Raw genomic sequence first — 21,678 nt, 5'->3', positions numbered from 1 at the left:
ATATAATTCTAATCTAAGCCTTAGTCATAGCATTCAGGTATAATTGGCCATAAAGGACGCATTGCTGTCATAATTCTCTGTTCAGTTTCGAGATCTTTCCATGTAAGAATGAATGAATGAATTTTATTGCTCAACGATCGCACAAGGTACAATGTATAGCAACTAACAACAACTAATAGCTATACAGACAATAGTACTACGGGGCTACATACAGAACAACAAATTTTATCGATAATAGTACAGTTATGTATGAGTGATCTGGTCTCGCATTTGAAATACATTATAAAGAAACTGACCTACGTAGACGGATATATGAGATGAACACGTGCACGTTAGCAGTGTATGGAAGATATCGTTCTTTGTACCAGTAAGAGAGTAGTGAGTTTTGGTTCTAATATTCTTAAACAATGTGTCTCTCTCTTTATTGTAGGTAGGACATTTCATAACAAAGTGGAGTTCATCTTCGATATTTTCATGACATGTAGGAGGCGACCTTTTTCTATTTCTAAACAATGTGCACTAATTCTCAGTTTTGTAATGCTGTGTGTAAATGGTCTATTTTGAATTGATGTGAGATATTCTTCTAAGCCAAAGTGTTTTTTGATTTTTGAATACGTTTGGAGTTTGCTGGTGCTTTTGAGTTGTTCCCTCCAGCCAGAAAGAAACGTGTCTTTTAGACGCTCTTTAAATAAGTTTCCAAATTGCTTGGCATTAACAGCGGGGTTGAGCCAAGCATTTTGGAACCCATGTCGGCATAATATGTCCTGAACGTGAGTAGCCCAGTCATGTTCTTCTTCGACTGAAGTGTCGTAAGCCTTTTTAACAATCCTATCATTTGGTAGAGTGTGCAATCTTAGCCAGTATTACTACGTTTTACGGGGTTTACTTGTGTTTCAGAACACGGAGAGTGTACTGACCATGACGTCTGCACATGTCACACATCATGGTCAGGAGAGGCGTGTAACATCCCAGACTGCACTGCGGTGAGTAACTGTTCCAGTCGGGGAACGTGTCTCGCACCCGGCACCTGCGACTGCTACCCTGGGTACGAGGGTGTTGGTTGTGAGTTAGAAACCCCGCCAAACCTGCATCGTCCCAACTTTACCCAAGACGTCTACAGGATCCAAGTCGTAGAGAACCCCACTGTTGGAACGGTAGTGGCAACAGTACGAGCGACAGACAACGACACGGGTATAAACGGAGAAGTGAAGTACAGGGCGGTTGAGCTCAGCAACACTACAGCACTTACCTTAGTTCCCGGTACAGCAGATATTGCCACAACCATGGAGCTAGACTTTGAAGCCATCGGAGACAAAGAGTTCGAGCTGATTGTTGAAGCCATAGACGGGGGTGCGCCGACACTAACAGGAACAGCCACGGTTGTCATGACAGTTACAGACGACAATGATAACATCCCTGCGCTGAACATAGCTGAAGAGTCCGAAGTGCATGTTGTGTTGAGCGCTCCTATTGGCTACGAAGTTATCGCCATAAACGCAAGCGACCATGACGTGTCTGCGTCATTCTCTAACGTGACATTTAGTCTTGCGTCGGCGAATGATTTCTTCGTGATTGACGAAATGAATGGGCGCATTCAGGTACAACGTACCTTGCAAATTGGCACATATCCATTGGAAGTTGTGGCGAGTGATGGCGGTTATCCACCAAAAGCGCGCAGGGCGACAGTTCGAGCGGTTGTGGCACGGATAAGCGCAAACACACCTCCTGTCTGTCAGCCACAAGACGGTCCTGCTCATCTGTATGTGGACATCAGCAAACCTGGTGACGTCATCACAACTGTGTCTGCACTGGACCGCGACATCGGAACAGCTGGCGATCTTCGGTACAGCATCAGTGATAGGAAGGGCAACCTGTCAAGTGAGTTTCAGGTGAATCCTACAACAGGAAACATCTACTTGACAACCACACTAGACCAGTCTTCTATCAATATCTCCTTCGTGTCGCTGACTGCACGAGTTACGGACCTTGGCACGCCGCCATTGCACTGCGACCTCCGGGTGAACATTGTTACCACGAACGACCCATCACTGCCCGTCAACGTCACGTTCCCGCCAGATTGGTTCACCACTGAGATTGACCACAGTCTGCTTATAACAACCACCCCAAGTCTCAATACAACCATCCAAGGTATCAATATAACAGCCCAAGGATTGAATGCAACCGACGAAGACCAGATCGGCACAACTGCACCTACAACTATTGGTGAGTTATTTATGTAACATGGCCACATTGTGGACAGGAGCACTCATGTAAAACGTCTTGTCATGATTTATGTTTCTAAAGTTCTCCTTTACGAGGGGCGTTCAATAAGTAATAACTCTGACCCACTTCCAGTTGTCTGATCTAAATAAAATTTTGCATGTGTAATGATTCATCTGTCTATAGTTTATGTTGCAAAACAAAGCTTTGGACTAATTGTGCTTTCTGATTTACTGGTGTTTGAACTGAGTTAGGTGTGAAATGGACCAGGTGTGAAATGGAGCCAGTTGAGTGTCGCGCAGTGATCCGGTTTTTGTATTTGAAAGGACGCACACCAAAGGAGACTTTTGATGAAATGAAAGAAACTTATGGTGATGATGCCCCATCATATGACCTTGTAAAACGCTGGCATCCTGAATACAAACATGGCCGGAAGTATGTGGAAACAGCTCCCAGACTTGGTCGTTCCTCTTCTGCCATTGATGAGGCATCTGTTGGAGGACCAACCTGGGGTGTCTTACGAAAACGGTGTCCAGAGCTGCATCAAACAATGGAAGAAATGCATAACTCTGGGTGGTTCCTTTAAAGAGAAAGACTAATATCTGTGCCAAGTTTCATTAATCTCCTGCTATGGGAAATGAGTCAGAGTAATTAGCCCCTCGTATCAGTTTCCAAGGTTTCCTTTTTGTGAGAAACTCAGTCACCTATCGAGGAGAAAATGTTGTATGGGGGTGTGCGATTCCCCTGCATTTTTTGCTAACGGCAATAGTTGTAACGTTGTGTTTCTTATGTTCAGAGTAATTTGTAATTGCAGGTGCCGTACCAGCTCCTGTGAACTGGTACCAGAAACCGGAGTACATCGGCGCCATAGCGGGAGGCGTCGTGGGCGTGGCACTTCTGACGTCTGTCCTCATCTACGTCATGAAGTACAGGAGAAACGCCAGAGCTAAAGTCTTACCGGAGGAGGAAGAAGAAGAAGAAGAACCACGACCGAAAACACCAAATGTTGACGAACGCCCGCCCCAAGCTTGGGTGACTCCCGCTCCCACCAGCACGGTCTATAACAACCGTGCCTTCCGGGCATATCCCGCAGAAGCAGTCCTGACATAATCGACTGTTTGCTATTGTTGAGAGTAGTTAAATGTTAACGCTTTGGTTTTGCTTAGTCAGACGTCAATATCGTCTTTTACTGTAGCGTGTTGTGTGTATTATTTAGCCATTTGAAGTATAACAACGGATCTACGAATATGGAGATTGAAGTGTGCGCTCATAAAAGCATAGCATTTACAATGATCAATAGATTTATATCACATAAATCCTCATTCAGGTACCTCGTATGCATGTGCATGGTGTGATTTTGTCTTAGATGATTGTTATCACGTGTGTTCAAGTGTGTCAATGCCAATAAGATCCTCATTAGCAAAGCAGTTAAATCAGAGCAGTGTTCAAGGCAGTTTGTGTGTTTTAACTATACCAATATTATGATAAACATATGATACAAAGATCAACATATAAAAGTAGCTTTTCATTGTGTTGGTGTGGAGTGTTAAGTGTGCGGCAATGAAATGTCCATGGACAATTTCCAGTGCGCCTCCCTTGACATGAATGTGTGTAAGGACTCAGCAAAAGGTGCATGAATTTTACCGAGCAATTGAGAGCAGCACCAAAGACAGATCTATATGTTTGTTGAGCGTTACATGTGGATGACGTCAGCACAAAGGACAAGTCTTTTTTTTTGTGTGTGAATAGAGATCAGCTTCAAGGCCAGGTCTTTTGTGCGTGTGTGTGAATAGAGATCAGCACCAAGGACAGGTCTGTTTGTGTGTAAATAGAGATCAGCATCAAGGACAAGTATGGTTGTGTGTGAGTAGAGATCAGCACCCAGGACGGGTCTGGTTGTGTGAATATAGATCAGTACCAAGGACAGGTACGGTTGTGTGTTGATAGAGATTAGCACTAAGGCCAGGTCCGTGTGTGTTTGTGTGTGTGTGTGTGTGTGTGTGTGTGTGTATGTGTGTGTGAATAGAGATCATCACCAATGACAGGTCTGTTTGTGTGTGAATAGAGATCAGCACCAGGGACAGGTATGGTTGTGTGTGAATAGAGATCAGCACCAAGGACAGGTCTGTTTGTGTGTGAATGGAGATCAGCACCAAGGACAGGTCTGTTTTTTGTAGAGGTCGATCAGCAACTCTGTGTGTTGAACTTCTACCGTTGCTAAAAAGAGCAATCAATTATTTCATTGCATGGTTAGTCTATTTGTCTATGTGGTGGCGATCAGTGGCAAGGGCAGGTCTGTATGTGGATAACGTTCAGCACCTAGCACATGCGGAAACCGCAATTCGATCCTTGAACGTTTCGTGGAGATAAGGACCGCCGGTGACCCTGTCTCATGGACAGGTGAATATTGTTCCAAGACATTTACGCATTGTCACTGGTTCCAGTTTCTACACACACATACAACCAGGTTACCAGATTTCAACTAGGTCTTTTCACAACCACAATCTCCCAGATTCTTTTTTAACATTCGCTCATAGTTGTAGAAATATCACCGTCGTCAAAGCACAAAATTACAAATCCCCTTTTCAAAAATTCATTTGCCCAAATAACTGTAAAATACAATTGCATCAACATGATGAATGAATGATCTTCCCTCTTCCTGAGGAAGTTATGTGATACCCTTCAAAACTATAATCTTAGAAACCATCTACTGGCCGAAACCAACCACTCCTTATTCTTCCTCTTCTCTTCTGAATCATATATTGTTGTTTGTACGTGATTTATAGTAGCGATATTAAAGTGTATCTTATGTTTTATTCATTTTCTGTTATTGATATCTATGATTGCTTGTGCATCATCAGTCGTTCCTTCATTCTGTATTTGAGTTCGAATTGTCATCTGTGAAATGTCTCAATGGTTTTAATTTGCGTATGTCATCGTCATATTGAACTTTAATGTAATATTTCGCCACTAACGATTAATGGCTTACGCTTAATTTGCAATTTACTGATGTGTTTTCATTTTTGTTGTATCTTTGTTCGTTACATTCTTAATACCTGTTGCATTGATTGTATGCTATTATCATATGCATTTTCTTGTCTTGTAATCCTTAATCACCGCTAATTGTCAACTGTTTATACTGAACTTGTAATCTATATTTACCACATTTATACTGTGACTAATGTTTGTTGACTTAAATGGAGGAGGGCATCGTATAAGCCTTTTAGGCTTATTTTTCCCCTCCTGCACTAAAAAATTATCTAATTTTTTTTAAAGAAAAGACAACAAGACAGACATGTGCTTGGTGTTCAACTCCATTCAAATAAAAACAAACAGTCCTCCACCTACATGAAGGTATACAAATAAAACAGGGCTGTCCTTTCTTACTTCAAGCCACATATCGCTAGTTAATTGTCCTTTTTGCTAATCTTCACCAACGTTCATATCAAAGAAGAAAAAGGCCGATAATAGACATTTAACATTCCACACAACATTCCACACAAACCCAACATAAACGCTGTGCGTTCACACAATTGATATGTCATCGTCGTATCAAAATTAACATTGGGTTTAAACGCACGAAATTGATCCATCATGCAACATACCTCTGGTTTAATTGTTTTGTTACTGAGGCTCTTATTGATATTTGTATTTCGAATGGCCCACACACTTGAACACATTGTGACAATGATGCATTTTCTCAACAAAATGAAATACCCGAATGATCAGGCGTGTCATATACATGGATGTTAACGTTAGTAAAGAAAACATTTGTGTTGTTATGCACCATATCTACTGTGTAATTTTCTATGGCACACACATCAAGCCCCGGTCAGGAGCTCCGTTGTTTACTTAACACAGCTTAATGACAAATACAAAGAAAACAAACAAACGATACATACATCACACTTTACTAGAACAGCTACTGGCGAAGCAAAAACGCACTAACATGTTTTCACACGAGACAATAACAAACACTTGATTATGTCAAAACCGCTTCGGCAGATTATGCCTGGAAGGCACGGTTCTTATAAAGTGTGAGAGAGGGAGGCCCACGTGGGGTCTCCAGTCTTGGGGCGGCCGGACATTCAAAGTTTGGTGTGTTCTTATAAACTGTGAGAGAGGGAGGCGCACTTGGGGTCTCCAATCTTGGGGCGGCCGGGCAGTCAAAGTTTGGTGTGTTAATCCGTGTCCAGGGTTCTATTTCTTTTTTCCCCGGTAGGACTTTAGCTCCTGGATTCCTACGCTTGATGACGTAGATGAGGACAGAGATCGAAAGCACCACACCCATAATGCCTCCAGCTATGGCGCCGATGTACTCCGGTTGCTGGTACCAGGTTAGCTGGGCTGGCACTGCTCCTGCAAATATAGATTCAGTCTGTTATGTAAAGAACATCAGAAACACTATGTCGCTACTATTTTTGACGTGAAATAGCTTGACTTTTAACGACAAAGGCAATTTAACAATCGGTAAACTGAGTGAGTGAGTGAGTGAGTGAGTGAGTGAGTGAGTGAGTGAGTGAGTGAGTGAGTGAGTGAGTGAAACGTCAAAGATACAATTAGTACATGTATCAAATTTATCCCAGTAATCGCTGGAGTTTAAAACAAACGGATTGCCTATGGCACATAGAAGCAAACGTAAAACGCGCAAATGATACGACGTATGATATATGTCCGTATCGCATTTATACATAGCGTACCAATATTGGTAGGTGAAGTCACTTCCTCGTTTGCAGTGCCTGTCTGGTCTTGTACAGTTGTCTTGGGAACCTGAATGGTTGTGTCAAGGCCATGGGAGAATGTATGGGGACCTTGGGCTGTTATATTGAGACCTTGGGCTGTTGTATTGAGACCTGGGGCGGTTGTATTCAAACCTTGGGCTGTTGTATTGAGACCTAGGGCGGTTGGTATAACCAGACTGTGGTCAATCTCCGTGGTGAACCAATCTGGCGGGAACGTGACGTTGGCGGGCTGTGATGGGTCGTTCGTGATAACAATGTTCACCCGGAGGTCGCATTGCAATGGCGGCGTGCCGAGGTCCGTAGCTTGTGCAGTCAGCGACACGAAGGAGATATTGCTAGAAGACTGGTCTAGTGTGGTTGTCAAGTAGATGTCACCTGAGGCAGGATTCACCTGAAACTCACTTGACAAGTTGCCCTTTCTATCACTGATGCTGTACCGAAGATCGCCAGCTGTTCCGATGTCACGGTCCAGTGCAGACACAGTTGTGATGACGTCACCTGGTTTGCTGATGTCCACATAGAGATGAGCAGGACCGTCTTGTGGCTGACAGACAGGAGGTGTGTTCGCGCTTATCTGTGTCACAACTGCTCGAACTGTCGCCCTGCGCGCTTTTGGTGGATAACCGCCATCACTCGCCACAACTTCCAATGGATATGTACCTATTTGCAAGGCGCGTTGTACCTGAATGCGTCCGTTTATTTCATCAATTCCGAAGAAATCATTGGCTGACGTTAGACTAAACGTCACGTTAGAAAATGAAGCAGACGCATCATGGTCGCTTGCGTTTACGGCGATAACGTCGTAGCCAATAGGGGCGCTCAACACAACATGCACTTCGGACTCATCAGCTATGTTCAGCGCAGGGATGTTATCATTGTCGTCTGTAACGGTCATGATAACCGTGGCTGTTCCTGTTAGTGTCGGCGCACCCCCGTCTATGGCTTCAACAATCAACTCGAACTCTTTGTCTCCGATGGCTTCAAAGTCCAGCTCCATGGTTGTGGCAATGTCTGCAGTCCCAGGAACTAAGGTAAGTGCTGTAGTGTTGTTGAGTTCAACCGCCCTGTACTTCACTTCTCCGTTTATACCAGTGTCGTTGTCAGTCGCTCGTACTGTTGCCACTACCGTTCCAACAGTGGGGTTCTCTACGACTTGGATCCTGTAGACGTCTTGGGTAAAGTTGGGACGGTTCAGGTTTGGCGGGGTTTCTAACTCACAACCGTCACCCTCGTACCCAGGGTAGCAGTCGCAGGTGTCGGGTGCGAGACACGTTCCCCGGCTGGAACAGCTGCTCACCGCAGTGCAGTCTGGGATGTTACACGCCTCTCCCGACCATGACGTGTTACATGTGCAGACGTCATAGTCAGTACACTCCCCGTGTTCTGAAACAAAGTAAATCCCGTAAAACTTACTTTATCTTACATTGAAAGGTTTCGAAATTGAACATAGAATTATGACAGCAATGCGTCCTTTATGGCCAATTATACCGGAACGCTATGGCTAAGGTTCAGACTGCAATTATACATTAGCTTGATCTATTATTGCATAGTACAGTTTTACCTGAGCAGTAGTTGTTCTTCTGACAGGAGAAGTCGCTACAGTTGACGCCGCCGTACCCCTTGTCACACTCACACAGCATGGGCTCCACACACACACCGTGGCCTGAACAGTCATTCCGGCCTGAGCAGTCTGGTCTGCTGCAGTCATCCTTGTCATAGCCCTGGAAGCACCTGTGTTTTAAGAAAAAGTCGATCAAAAATTTTACTTTATCTGTCTTTCCCGTAGTTTAACCATCCAATTTATCAAACACTAAGTCTTTTATCTTTCTTCTAGTAAATGTCTAGTCCATTTTATCTAAACGTTTATAATGCCACGTACCGTTTGATTTCATTTGAGCGAAAGAAGGCCTTACAATTTTGATGTCCTTATTCATAATCGAAATGTACGATATGTCACAGCTCCCGTCAATGTTACGTTGTGCAATGTCTAGATTGTGTAAGAAGACTGAATAGTGACATATACCTGCAGATGTCAGTCCCTGACGACTCGTTTCTCACACAAATCCCGTTACTGCTGCAGTTGTTCAGCTCAGGACAGGTCTGTACGAGACTACAGTCCTTCCCGTCATACCCTGGGTAACAGTGGCACAGGTCGGGTGCCACACAGTCTCCATGGCGGGAACAGTGGTTGACCAATGGGCAGTCAGGTATGGCGCACGAACTTCCGGTCCAGCCCCAATCACAAGCACACACGTCAATGTCCACACAGAGCCCATGTCCTGTAAAGCATTGCAATTAAAATCCTAAGTTGGCCAGATCTTGTTAATAAACATATCGTTACTTTAACATAACAATACAATGAAAAGAAGTAATCAGAGATGGCAGATTTAACCAACCCTCCTCTGACAGAAAGTGTCCGTTCAAAAGATAGACCGAAATTGCCCTGCATAAAACACGTATACAATCCAGAGATATAGAAACACACTCTTTGGATGAATCGAGTATCTGTTCCAAAACGAGTAGCTACTACTCATATATACATGCCTGTAGTAGATCCTTAACGTGTCTTACATCAAGCATGCAAGGAGTTTCAATTGACCTGTAACACTATACGGTTACTATAAAAGGTTTCCCTTCCTTAAATTAGTGCTTTACTATATCGAGTTGATTAATCAAAGTGTCTTCTAGTTACCTGTGCAGTTGTCCAGGTTCTTGCAGGAAAACTTGTCACATTTGTCTCCCGTCCAGTCCCGCTCACACAGACACCTGTCGTGATCCACACAGACACCACGGGAGGTACAGTTGTCGGTCTTGTAACAGGTCGGGATCTCACTGCAGTCCACACCTGTAACATATCATTTCATAACACTAGACAAGAATCACACAGCTTCATTTTCAATATTCTGGTAGTCCACTTTAGTTTTGGTGATGTTTACAAATTGAAATCAATATATTATAAAGCTATGGCTAAACAAATGTACATATAAGCACTGATAATGTAATTACCTATATATCCGGGGACGCACACGCATTGGTTTGTTTTCACACACAGGCCATGCTGCTCATCGGTACAGTTGTTAACTGCATGGCACGTTGCTACAACATACATGGAGGGAGAAAAAATTGAGTCAGAAGGATTACAAAGATAACGCTAAGTCTTTTTCTGCTGCTCATCAGGTTTACGTTATGTGTTCAAATCTACAGCTAGCATTACATTAATGACGGCATTTGTTAGAGAATATGCCAGTACCGCGCTGGGAGCAGCTTGTTCCCTCCCATCCCGGCTCGCACTGGCAGAACCCAAGCACGCACTTCCCGTGTTCTCCGGAACAGTCCGTACAGTTGCCTACGTCACAGTCCGGACCTGTCCAGCCCGACATGCACTCACAGGTGCTGTTCACACAGCGCCCTCTACCGGAGCACTGAGAAGGGCATCCTGTAATAGATGGCAAGCATTGATTGGTAGGCATTTCTTCGAATCGTTTGTAACAGTTTGGAAGCAGCACCGATGCTAGCAATGTGTCGAATCTCAATGTTACCACGTCATGCGCAACACTAGCCTACTACGTACCGAGTTTGAAGACTTCCTGTTGTGAGAAGGTCGTGTCGTTTGTAATGACGACATCAAAAATGCATTCTTCCAGAAGGACACCTGACAAACCGAGCTGCGCGCAGGTCTCTTCAGCTACCTGTGGACAAATACATAACCACAGTGTAAGTGTCCCACCAAGATAAAGCTGCCTTCTTCTCTTCTTCGTGATTTAAGCTGCCTTAAATCACGTATCATTGAACAGAAAGGAACAAATGAAATAAATCTCTAGATGCTTTACCTTTCGTTGCTCCGGTGTGAATGCATCCAATCCAAGTGTTGGTTTGTGACTTTGGTCAGTATATGCTTCACCCATGACGTCATCGGGGTGGAAGTTGGAAGATTCCCAGGACCAGGAACCCAGCAGGCCGGACCCGTGATGAGTGGTGATGATGCGCCCTGTATGGAAATAGCATTTTCAGAATATGATAATATTATGAAGTTTTGTCAAATAAATCGAGAACGCCAATATGCTTGTTCTTCTCTGAATGTGCAAATCAGATGTACAATGACAGAGACAGCGAGAAGGAAGGATGGAAATACAAGTACAAGGAGACCAGTACATGACTCAGCGAATGAGGTTGCATCCCCATGCAGAGCTCCGTCCGGTCCTGTGAAGTCGTTGTCCTCAGCATCGTCCATAAACCCACACAGTCCCTGAGTCTTCTCCTTAAAGTCTGCTGTCGGACTAAAGATGGTGTTCAGGTACTGACGACCCATCTTGGGCGAGAACCGGATGTCAAATGCAACCGAGGCTCCTGAACAAGTAAATGTAGACGGAAATGAGTTACACCATATACGATACCATTTTGGCGCTATAGTCAGAATTAAACACATGCTCAATATGCATTTTAAAAGCTTGTAAGTTCCAGATTTACAATGAAATGACCTTACCTGATTCAAAGGTGAATGAAAACAGTACAACCTCCCCGGACTCGGTGGTACTTGGAATCTCCGCCACAAGATGAACCGTGCCGTTATTCAGGACGTACGTCTGTCCTGTATTGATGGACTGGAGTTGGCCGTCCATCCTAGATGGTAGATGATATAAAAAGACGATATATCACTATAAACAAAACGTGGAAGGAATATCAACACTCAAATGTGCCTATATCAGTCAAGTAGATATAGAAGTCCCAACTCTACGTTTGTTAATTCTCTTTTTCATATGTACTCAATTAGGCTAATTGATACTACTTGTCTTGGGGTGGTGGGAAATGGCGCACAGTTATGTTGACCTAAGTTACCTAAGTTCATTAATTCATTTGTATTTTGTTATGTGGCGCTCGCTGTTAAAATAAGTTGTTAAACTTGAGTGCAGCGCCACATTGTCCATGTTATGTGTTTCTGAATAAAGAAAAAAAATGTGCCTTCCAGAGACCAAAGGTACCACCGAACTGCTGAGATACACAGCTATGTTTGTTGAAATTAAAAGCTGATCTTTTCCAGACATATTGGTGGATAATAAGAAAACCATTGCCACTGGAACATACCTTAAAATCGGCAAGCTCTTCTCCGTAGCGTTTTGTGGTGTTGTTATGGTAACGACGCTGTGCCCTGTCTTCACTGCCGCAGCTCCGACCAGAGAGGCACCCCTGAATCCGAACATGCGGGTCTGCACGCCGAAGTCGTTTTCTGGACTTTTGCAATCCCAGAACTCTCCGATGCCGTGATAGTCGAATGCGCGACCTGGGAAAATTGTTAGTTTCCTTGGTAAACCCCAGTTTGTATAAATGTCGAACTAAACTATATTCTAATATTTCATAAAGTTGAATACATCATTACAGGAATTGAATATATTACGACATAATTGGAAGGAATGTACTGATCAGTACCATCGAGCGTCTGAAGATGCGGATCTCCTCCGACAGGTCTCGGCCTCCTCAGGTGACAACAGTCACCAAACCACTGACTGCCGCACACACAGGATGATTGACAGCTGTCAGCCGAAGTCCTGCACTGGCCGTTGCCAGAACAGCCTTTGTAGAAATGTATAATAATCAATGAATGGTATTGCTGAGAAAAGATTTCAAGGATAATATATCATGATGGATGTCATTGTAGAATATGCGTCTCTCAGTCATGTCCTCACTTAGTTGTAATCCTACCTTGACAAGGTCTACAGTCCGGCTGCCTACAGTCCACACCCATCCTACCCACCACACATGTGGGCGGAGCTCCACACTCAGTCTTCTGTGGACACCTGCAGCTACAGTCTACCCACACCGGCTCCTCTCCATTCTCACAGTCAGGGCAGCTAGCGGGGAAAATTGGAGTCATATGAACAAGAAACACGTTGACCAACAAAGGTTATAACTTAGTGTCACAGTAATACGATTAAATCAGTGAATCATTCGGACGAACTCCAAAAGTCAAGAGATAAACATTAGTATAATTATAGTAACTACCCTTATAAATGTCCTAAATACTGCTTACATTACGTCAAGTAATGATATCTTTTGATCTACAAGTAAGATATTCCTAACCTGTCTGAACAGAGACAGCCGTGCGGACCCAGGACGGACTCCTGACAGTTTCTACAGGTGCACCTGCACGGGCAGCTGCCATCTGCCGCGATGACGTCACTGTTGCCGTCACCACATGGACAGGAGCACTGAAGCAGCGGAGAGGCAGAGTTACGCAGTTGACAAACATGCACCTGTCTTCATGAATCATAAATGAAGTTAAAATCAACTGTGAGAAATATCAATATTCAAATGTGAATGAAGAAAACACTAAATGGACAGAGTTGGTAGAATTGTTAAGTCCCAGTAATAGGGTGTTGAACTGATGAATGAAGGTGCTTACGTCACATTTGCCCCCACCGCCCGGTACCATCTCGCTGGTCCTATTGTCGGCACACAGACACGGGCAGTGTAGCCGGCCTTCCTCATCCGGGACCTTCATAGACCCGTCAGGACACCGCTCACAGTTACATCCACCGCCGGGGATGCCGGGATGCTGTACAAAATACAAAGGTAAAATACAATGTGGCAGAGTACTTCATACTTGTGTTGTGATACTTCTGTTTACGTTAGGTTATGTTAGAGACAGCTAATCAATTGCTAAGTTGATAAACCATTATTAACCAATAGACCAAACTTTGCTAACTATAAGATGAGATGATGTCTAAAACACACGATATACTTTGACGCATGTTGTTCAGAGTACGTGTACAAACGCAAAAAGGGATGATTTCATACTCACCGTGAAATGGACGACGCCATCTGGGCAGTTACAGGGACATTGACAGACGCTGGTGTTGGCAGGATGTGACAGGGAAACCTCACCGCCAGGACAAGAACAAGCTTTGTCACAGGTGGTGATGTCTGTTGCCTGGGCTGCACAATATCTGGTGATAGAAGAAAACATGACATGTTCTTCAACAAAGATCAAGCTTTTACGCCTTCGTGGGTTTATATCTCTAGGAATTGGACGATAACATTTCCAAGACGGGCTAGAAATTCAGCAACCACTAGTCGTCTATCTTTGGAAACGTACAAGTCTGACTCCATCCATGTTCCATCTCGCCAGACCTTTTCTTCTGAGTGGACCGCCGTGACCTGGTCGACATCAAGCCGTCCCTTCAGGTAGTCTAACAGTGACGTCACCCCCACCCGCTGTGGACGATCCGCATGTGGACATTCCTGAGAACATGACTCTGTGGAGGTCCTCAGGAGAGCCTTAGCCTCAACAGACGCCGTCATGCGGTAAGGGAAGATGTCCTCCTCAACGTGGTTACCTGTTGTAGATACACATTTCTGTTATTTTGCAATTCAGTACTATTCTTCATTTCTAGTTAAGTGGGATTATTTTTTGGGATTTTGCAAATCAGCTTACCGGCACACTCTTCTTCATTTCTAGTGGGATTCTTTTATGTCATATGATCATTAATGCATCATTGTGTACGATGAATTGGTAATTGATAATTTTCCCAATAACGCATATGTGGCAAATATGACCACTCACCGAACAGCTGCTGGAGTCCAGTCGTTGCCGTGTCCTCCTCATACTCGTCCCGCGCAGGCAGGTGCAGGTAAAACGTAGGCGTGGCCACTATCTCCATGACAACAAACTTATCACTATCGAGCGCCTCACCTTCGTATGATGCTATGGCGATTCTTGTTGAAGACTGTTGTGTGCGTGTTAAAGACATTGTTTACATGTCAGGTCAAACTGCCACTGATCCAATCTACAAACCAATAGTGATCAGGGTCGCCTCAATATGGTTCATACTAAACAAAAATGTCAAAAACAGAAACTAAGCTAAAATTACATATATTTCCATTCATCATCAAACTAAAGGTCTGTATTCCGGGTAAGCACATGGGTATCGGTATGAGGTAAAACATGAGACACATGTATTTGCAATTGACAATGTATTCTAACAATAAAATAACCCACCGCCTCCTCATCCTGGTCAAACTGAAACCACTGGCTGCCATCTTGTGGACTCCTTCCTGCAAATGCATCGATGTCTGGTTTCGTCACAGTACTGGTCACCTTCATGGTTCCAGCCGACTGTATATCAAAGCATAGAAGTGCAGAATCAAATACATATACATGGGGTCACATTGGGGTGCTTTTAGATATTCTAATTCTTTCAGATCATTTGCTTTCTCGACATCGCTTGTAGAATCACTAACCAGTTTCAAACGTAGAATAGTGTTGGAATTAATAGGGAGCGAAACGTATTATTGAAATAATGGCTAACTTAATTAAAAGGTCTTACCGATGCATACAGGGCATATTCCAGGTTGACCGATGCCCACTTTTCTCCAGGGATGCAAATGTCGTCCATGATACAGACCCGCACTTTCTCTTTATTTGTTTGCAGTGATAAGTTATCACGGTAAGCAGTCCAGAGTCTACAGAATCAGATAAGATTAACAACAATACAATGAATTGTTCTTAACCGCTTTGAGTCCCAAGCGCACCAAACAATACCTTTGCACATTCATCTGTAAAATCATTGGAAAATTGAGTATGAGACATAAATTTTTCTCACGGTCGGAATGTCTCTGCTTCCCCTGCCAGTTCTATCTCCACCTTTCCTCCTATAAACTGGACTTCAGCTTTCTCAAGTGTCCTCCGACGATACCCTACCGTAGACAGGGTGTTAGACAGGCCGATGTCTGCGGTGAAGCTGGCGTTGACGCTCGCCGTGAGTTGGAATGATCTGGTCTGGTATTATCAAGAAACATATCATCAAAGATCGGGAAATGAAGTATCAAATTACTATCGACTGTGTCACCACAAATACGTAGATGTGTTGTCTGATCAGTAAGAAAAAGCTTCTGAGTTTTATCTGTATAGCGTAGTTACATTGTTTCTTTTCGTGACAAAAACATGACGTGACAAGACTGTAATGTTTAAGTTTTGAAATGCATATGTTGTTAGAAGATACATTCCATTGTAGGAAGCTGATATACGGTGTATTTCATATCAGAGGGACACAACATGTTAATGATCTTCACCTTGAAGGTTTTCTTTTCTTTTCTTTACTTACCATAACGACGAGATCTTCACCAGCAATATCCCATCTCATTGCGCTGCTTTCGACATCAGAGGATCTTTTCGAAGCGCCTGTGGTTGTGGTTATGGGCTCCACCTCCATCACAATGAACCCAGAGCCCGTGGCCACCCGTTTAGACAGAACCTATAACAGTGGATTGATTGAATGGCGCTTTCACTATGTGCAGTGTATTTACCATCTACCAGCTGTATTTCTATTTTCTGTAAAGCATTGGTAGTTTGGGACCATTGACAATTTATGGATATGAACGCTTACATTTAGCAGTAGCATTAACCCCTTCCCCAAAAAATGCAAATTAAATAGAACCAAATTGCCATTTTGGTGAATTTGTATGATATAACGTTACAAAACTATATTAGCTTCATCATAGAATTATTCTGCGTACCTTAGCGGCGAACCTGCCCGTTTTCCTGCCCACCACCACACTGCCCAGCTGCACCACGAGGTCCCGAGCCTCGGTAATCAGCAGCCCGGTCTCACCTGTGGAGCCGCCCGAACACGACAGGGGAGGCGGAACGGCGTGTCCACTCACGGTCGGGAACTGTTCAAGAATACTGTTCAGGACAATAAATGTTACGTTCGAAATTATCTCGATAAAAGGGACTGTAAGTGGACCTGCACCTGTATAGCCAGCATGCCCGCGCTTCGCTGTAACAAATGTACTCCAGCTTTGCAGGCACGCGCGCGGCAACACCATGTTACACTGAACGACCGTTTGGGTTTTAGTAAATCATGTAAGCCGGTAGCTAATATATAATAGGGCCTTCACACTGAAACCGAATTAGCAGGAATCAAGCAGAACCAGTCGAAATGAAGTATTTGCATTATTTTCTATTCCTGAGAATTCGTAGTGTATTCTAAACATTCCTACTGCATTCCAGATATTCTTTTGGCCACATTCGGGCAGGATTCGAAGTTGCTTGCCGTTTCGGTTCTCCATCGATTGAGATAAGAATGTTTCGAATAATATTGGAATGCCGTAGAATGCGGTCAGACTGCAATTAGAATAGTCAGAATCCACTTAGAATCCACTTGGAATGCCATTCGATATTTCTCCACTTCGAATGCACCTCGACAGTTTTTGACATGTCAAAAACTTTCGAGCCAGCCAAAAGAACGGAGACGAATATCTGGAATGCAGTAAGAATGTTTAGAATACAGTACGAATTGCCAGGAATTGCCAGGAATAGAAAAATAATTTTTATTCCGATGGCATTCCGGCTCATTCGTGCTCTCGTGTGAAGGGGGCTTAGAAATGAAACAGAATAGTTTGAAAAATACGTAAGTTATATGTAAGTTAGCTTACCTATATACTCCTCCAGAGCAATCCGCAAGGTTTGTGTGGATGACGGTACCGAAAGCTGTGCTGTACAGCCTGGTAACGAACTCCAGCATCCCGTTACTATGGTTACCCACGATGACGTCATCGGGGTTGATGTCCGGCAGGTTAGGGTCACTCTCATGGAAAACCAAGCGCAGGCTGCCGCTGTGTCCCACACATTTATAAACCTTTACATCTGAAGAGATTTAAAAAACATTAACAAGATTATTGGTAAACTGGGATTTGAAATATAAATATATCAGCCTGTCTGTGGTTTTCACCACTTCTCAGAAATATATTGGTCCTGTTTTGTTTTATATCTAATTGTACTGCTTTGGACGAAGTAATCAATATTTACATACATTACAATGCTTTAGAACATTTTAAAAAGCGCTTGTTCGATCAATTTTTATTTTTGTATGGCTTACCAGGATTTATAACGTGTGTGTTGTCTCCTCGGAAAGTCCCGTTCCCTCGAATGACGCTCTGCACGACAGAAAGTGGCGGTTCATGTTCCATGATGCTGAAGTCCACGACTGGCTCCAGTCGGACCCTCTGGCTGAAGTCCACGTAGTCGAACATGTCCTCCAGCCTGGCAGGGTGTGCAGCCACTAGAGTGTAGGCACCTGGAGAAGACAGAAGTAACAGAAAAGTAAAAATTGGAAGATAAAACAGAAGTCCATACACTAACCTTAGGGAAATGTGCAGAACATGTGCCACTTCATACTGCAGAAGTTACAAAACCGTACAGCGAGAATCATACTTGGTTTGTCATATAGGCCACATGTCAACAACGAAAATCTGCATGCTCTTGCCTGGACAGAACTACGGTTTCACGTAGCAAATTACACCTTCTACAAGCTGTATACAATGCAAGTCAATGTATAATTAACCTGCTACCTGTCTGTGTGAGTACCTAAACCTATTTAGCAGAACATCAGAATCTCGTACTACCCGCGGCACAGCTTGAATCTGTCTTTGTGAATGCCAAAAGTTAGACTTGAGTCTGGGAAAAGGACATTTGCATGTATAGGCGCAGAAAGCTGGAATGTACTCCCACTAGATGTGAAAACTGCTTCATCCACACAAATATTTAAAACACTGTACAAGGGAATTGTGTGACCTCTGACCTCCAACCCTTGTGTATCCAGGCCCTCCCTGAAAAGCAGTGGTAGTCACTGATGGGAGTTTAACCTCATCCTAGTAAAAGAATACAGATTCTGAAACGTACCTTCAGTCACCATCTGTTCGACTTTGTGCAGCACGCCGCCCGCCTGAGGACTGGACAGCACCTGGCCGAGCTGCACGTCCAGTTCTCCCTCCTGGATGAACAGGGTAGCTCCCCAGGACGAGAAGCGGACCTGGCAGTGATACAGAGGGTCGCCATCTGCCGGCACGTACTTCACGTTGTGACCTGTCAGGACCTTTTCAATGCGCGTCGTGTCGTTGTAGAGAGGGTAGACAAAACCTTTTGGACATCGGCTCTGGTCCCAGACTTTACAGTAACCGCCCTCCTGGAAACAAAATCATAATAATAGTGCTTTACGTGCAATCCAATGTTCACCTTTTGTTCAGTGGTTTACTCAAAATTGTAGACCACATATAGATCAGTTTACATACATGTAATCAGCTGGGGTATTATCACACATCAAAAATAGTTTAATCATCAGACATACGTACTAAGAGAAGACATCATAGTTATAGTAAAGACTTGGTATCAACTATAACAACCCACCGTATCCTTGAAACACCCTTCCACGTCCTGGCACCTCAGGCATGACTCCACAGTAGTGGTAGACAGGGACGAGTTACACTGTCGATAGTCACAGTCAACAAGCTGGGCAAAAGCAACGAGATAATTAAACGAATGAAGACATTAAAACACTTTCATGCTCCGATTTCAATGACGAGTGGTAAAACGGCAGTTTGATACCATGACTATGAGTCAGTAACCTGTACATCGAATCATTTGTTGTGATCTATTGAATTATAGCCAACCGAGATCTTCAACACACTCAAAGGGCTGGGTCTCCAGATCCGACTGGACAGTGTAGAACAACGTAACGTGAACTGTCTGTAGCCGTCATGCACCAGCACATGATGCAAGCGATTGATTGATAGATGGATTTATTGATTGATTGGGACATAATAGATTATGTTGTGATTTTTATATTTTAATCGTTATTGCTGATAACGATTGGCATACCTCTATGTCGTCCGAACAGAGCCCTTTGTTGCCGACGGTGAAACAGTTGTGGTAGAACCATGTCGGACAGGGCATGACGTCAGGTCCGCCGTACAGGCCTGATTCACAGGACTGAGTCTGGTCACACCATCCACAGCCCACGGACTGAACACAGGACTTACACGTACTGAACCGGCTGCAGTAACTTACGGTGCAGCCACGTCCCTACGGGAGAAAAAAAGAAGAGCAGTCAGTTGACGAGTCACAAATCATTCAAGTTAGATAAAATCAAACTCATCTTCGACAATTTCTTTACTACAGAGTCGTGCCAAAAGTTCACGTGTCTTTGACTTTGTTTGCCAACATGGTGCTCTCAATATGATGTTGGATAGTAGCGAATTCCTGAGGGGAAAACATCCATATGCTAAATACGTGTTTAACTTAGTATTACTGTAGAAGGTGACTAGAACTATCGGTAATTAGTAAAAACATAACATTTTTACCTGCCACCCGTTCCTACACCTGCAAACATTGGGCCCGACACACACACCAAATTCTCCACAATCGTCGAGATCCTGGCAGTTTGGTCGGGAGCAGTCTGACCCACTCCAGCCCCTGTCACAGTAACAGGTCGTCTCAAGGCAGGCACCGTTGTGGGAACAATCGTTGGGACAGCCGCGAGCTGGGGGACATTGGAATACATGCAATACTTCTTGCATCAGCACATCAATTGAAATCGAATGATTCTTTTTCAAACCAGATCAGTTTATAATCATATAAACACACACACACGCACGCATGATATATAATAAGGTCATCAGAAATCTACTATGCCAACCCATTGCAAGCTGTACTCACCGACAGGCAGTTTGCAGAAGAACGGATAGCGGGAATCGCAATATGCCGTCAGGACATCGCCAACACCTGCGTTTTGCCGATGTACCCAACATGCTTGTTCGGCGTTGGAGAACTGAAAGAAATCGACTTGTTAGTAATGTGTCTTCTGCTGTCTAACATTCATTGACGACAACCAAAATCTCACCAAAGTTTGAAGTCCGTCTTGAAAAGATTTTCTCACCTCCTGATCTATCCAAAATGGTTCCGGTTCTAGCGCGAAGTTGACATCTTCTACTTCTCTTTGTAGTGCAGCATCTAAGAGGATCAACTCCTTATCTGAGGCCTTCATTACCACTTGTGCAGATTGTTCCTGGAAGAAAACATCATAATGTCACATTAAAGTCCTGAATGCAGCTGTAAACCTACCAACATCAATTCACCAATGATGGGCTAGCAATCATGATGTTCTGACAATACCTTGCACGAGTCCCAGGCGTCGCTCAATGTCCGAGCCGCACCCTTGTACAGATAGCAGTATCCAAGCTGTTCTTCATGGAACCACGGATAGCGACAGATTCCTAGATATAAGCAGACAGCCAGGAAGATGTAACAATTATCACAAAGATATGATAAATACCTGAATGAGGATACATACTAAAATCAAGTCCAGCCTTTTTACATGGCCATATTCAAAAGCAGATGCAAATTTCTTACCATTTTCGGGATCCTCTGCTAGGAATGGCTCGAACAGGACATTTGGAAGCTCCGGTCGGTCTCTGCTGTCTCTGATTCTCTCGGCGATTGCCGTGGATCTATCAAGGCCCCACCAATTGTTTGTGGCATCTACGTCGGTGAATGAGCTAGTGTTAAGAGCGATGAGTTCTGCGTCATTTGCAGGATTATTGAGGACGTTCTGATTGAGATGTACGTCAGGACCCGACACGGCGACGGTATGTTTGTAGCCCGGCCTCTGTCCACTGTTGTGATCAAGACGATTTTGAGTAAAGGTCTGGCTTTGACGAATATTTTCACGAACTTGCCAGTCCACAACGTACAGCGCCAAGTTGCGTTGAAAGCTGTTTCTCTTGACAGTTCCCGTTGTGTTCCCAAGCGCCATGATGCTAAAGTCAGACGAAGCATCGTTGGAGACAAATTCGTTTCCTGAAATTAGTGCTTGGCAGTCTCCTGTGCCATCATTGGTGAGGTCGACTGATCCATGACCCGTGGTGGCGTCAAAAGCGTTGTGAA

General features: G+C 43.9%; 3 protein-coding genes across 3 annotated transcripts in view; 1 reads left to right on the top strand and 2 right to left on the bottom strand.

Moving 5' to 3' along the window:
• LOC118428496 overlaps positions 1-3,763 on the top strand; it is a 30,305-nt gene extending 26,542 nt beyond the window's left edge. The window contains exons 36-37 of the mRNA XM_035838581.1: positions 898-2,223; positions 3,035-3,763. Coding sequence (XP_035694474.1) covers positions 898-2,223; positions 3,035-3,330 — 1,622 coding nt within the window. The 3' untranslated portion in view covers positions 3,331-3,763. The remainder of the gene's footprint in view (positions 1-897; positions 2,224-3,034) is intronic.
• Positions 3,764-5,577: 1,814 nt separating this feature from the next.
• Positions 5,578-15,367, bottom strand: LOC118429110. Its single transcript, XM_035839490.1, has 21 exons — positions 15,284-15,367; positions 14,956-15,072; positions 14,521-14,683; positions 14,053-14,293; positions 13,759-13,903; positions 13,360-13,512; positions 13,038-13,165; positions 12,660-12,808; positions 12,387-12,530; positions 12,045-12,240; positions 11,446-11,582; positions 11,115-11,309; positions 10,793-10,950; positions 10,534-10,651; positions 10,213-10,398; positions 9,969-10,058; positions 9,655-9,807; positions 8,986-9,241; positions 8,524-8,693; positions 6,921-8,345; positions 5,578-6,579 (listed from the first exon to the last, which is right to left on the bottom strand). The coding sequence occupies exons 1-21, from the start codon at positions 15,350-15,352 to the stop codon at positions 6,227-6,229; spliced, it is 4,746 nt and encodes a 1,581-aa protein (XP_035695383.1). The 5' UTR covers positions 15,353-15,367; the 3' UTR covers positions 5,578-6,226.
• Positions 15,368-15,555: 188 nt separating this feature from the next.
• On the bottom strand, positions 15,556-21,671 carry LOC118428495. The gene is made up of 13 exons (XM_035838580.1): positions 21,145-21,671; positions 20,908-21,008; positions 20,672-20,800; positions 20,452-20,563; positions 20,097-20,275; positions 19,615-19,818; positions 19,144-19,245; positions 18,640-18,922; positions 17,837-18,034; positions 17,394-17,604; positions 16,473-16,641; positions 16,061-16,210; positions 15,556-15,735 (listed from the first exon to the last, which is right to left on the bottom strand). Exons 1-13 carry the CDS (start codon positions 21,545-21,547, stop codon positions 15,556-15,558), a joined length of 2,421 nt encoding a protein of 806 aa, XP_035694473.1. The 5' UTR covers positions 21,548-21,671.
• Positions 21,672-21,678: the final 7 nt, after the last annotated feature.

This window comes from Branchiostoma floridae, chromosome 13, assembly GCF_000003815.2.
Source record: "Branchiostoma floridae strain S238N-H82 chromosome 13, Bfl_VNyyK, whole genome shotgun sequence".
Lineage (NCBI taxonomy): Eukaryota > Metazoa > Chordata > Leptocardii > Amphioxiformes > Branchiostomatidae > Branchiostoma > Branchiostoma floridae.
This window is presented reverse-complemented; position numbering and strand designations above follow the sequence as displayed.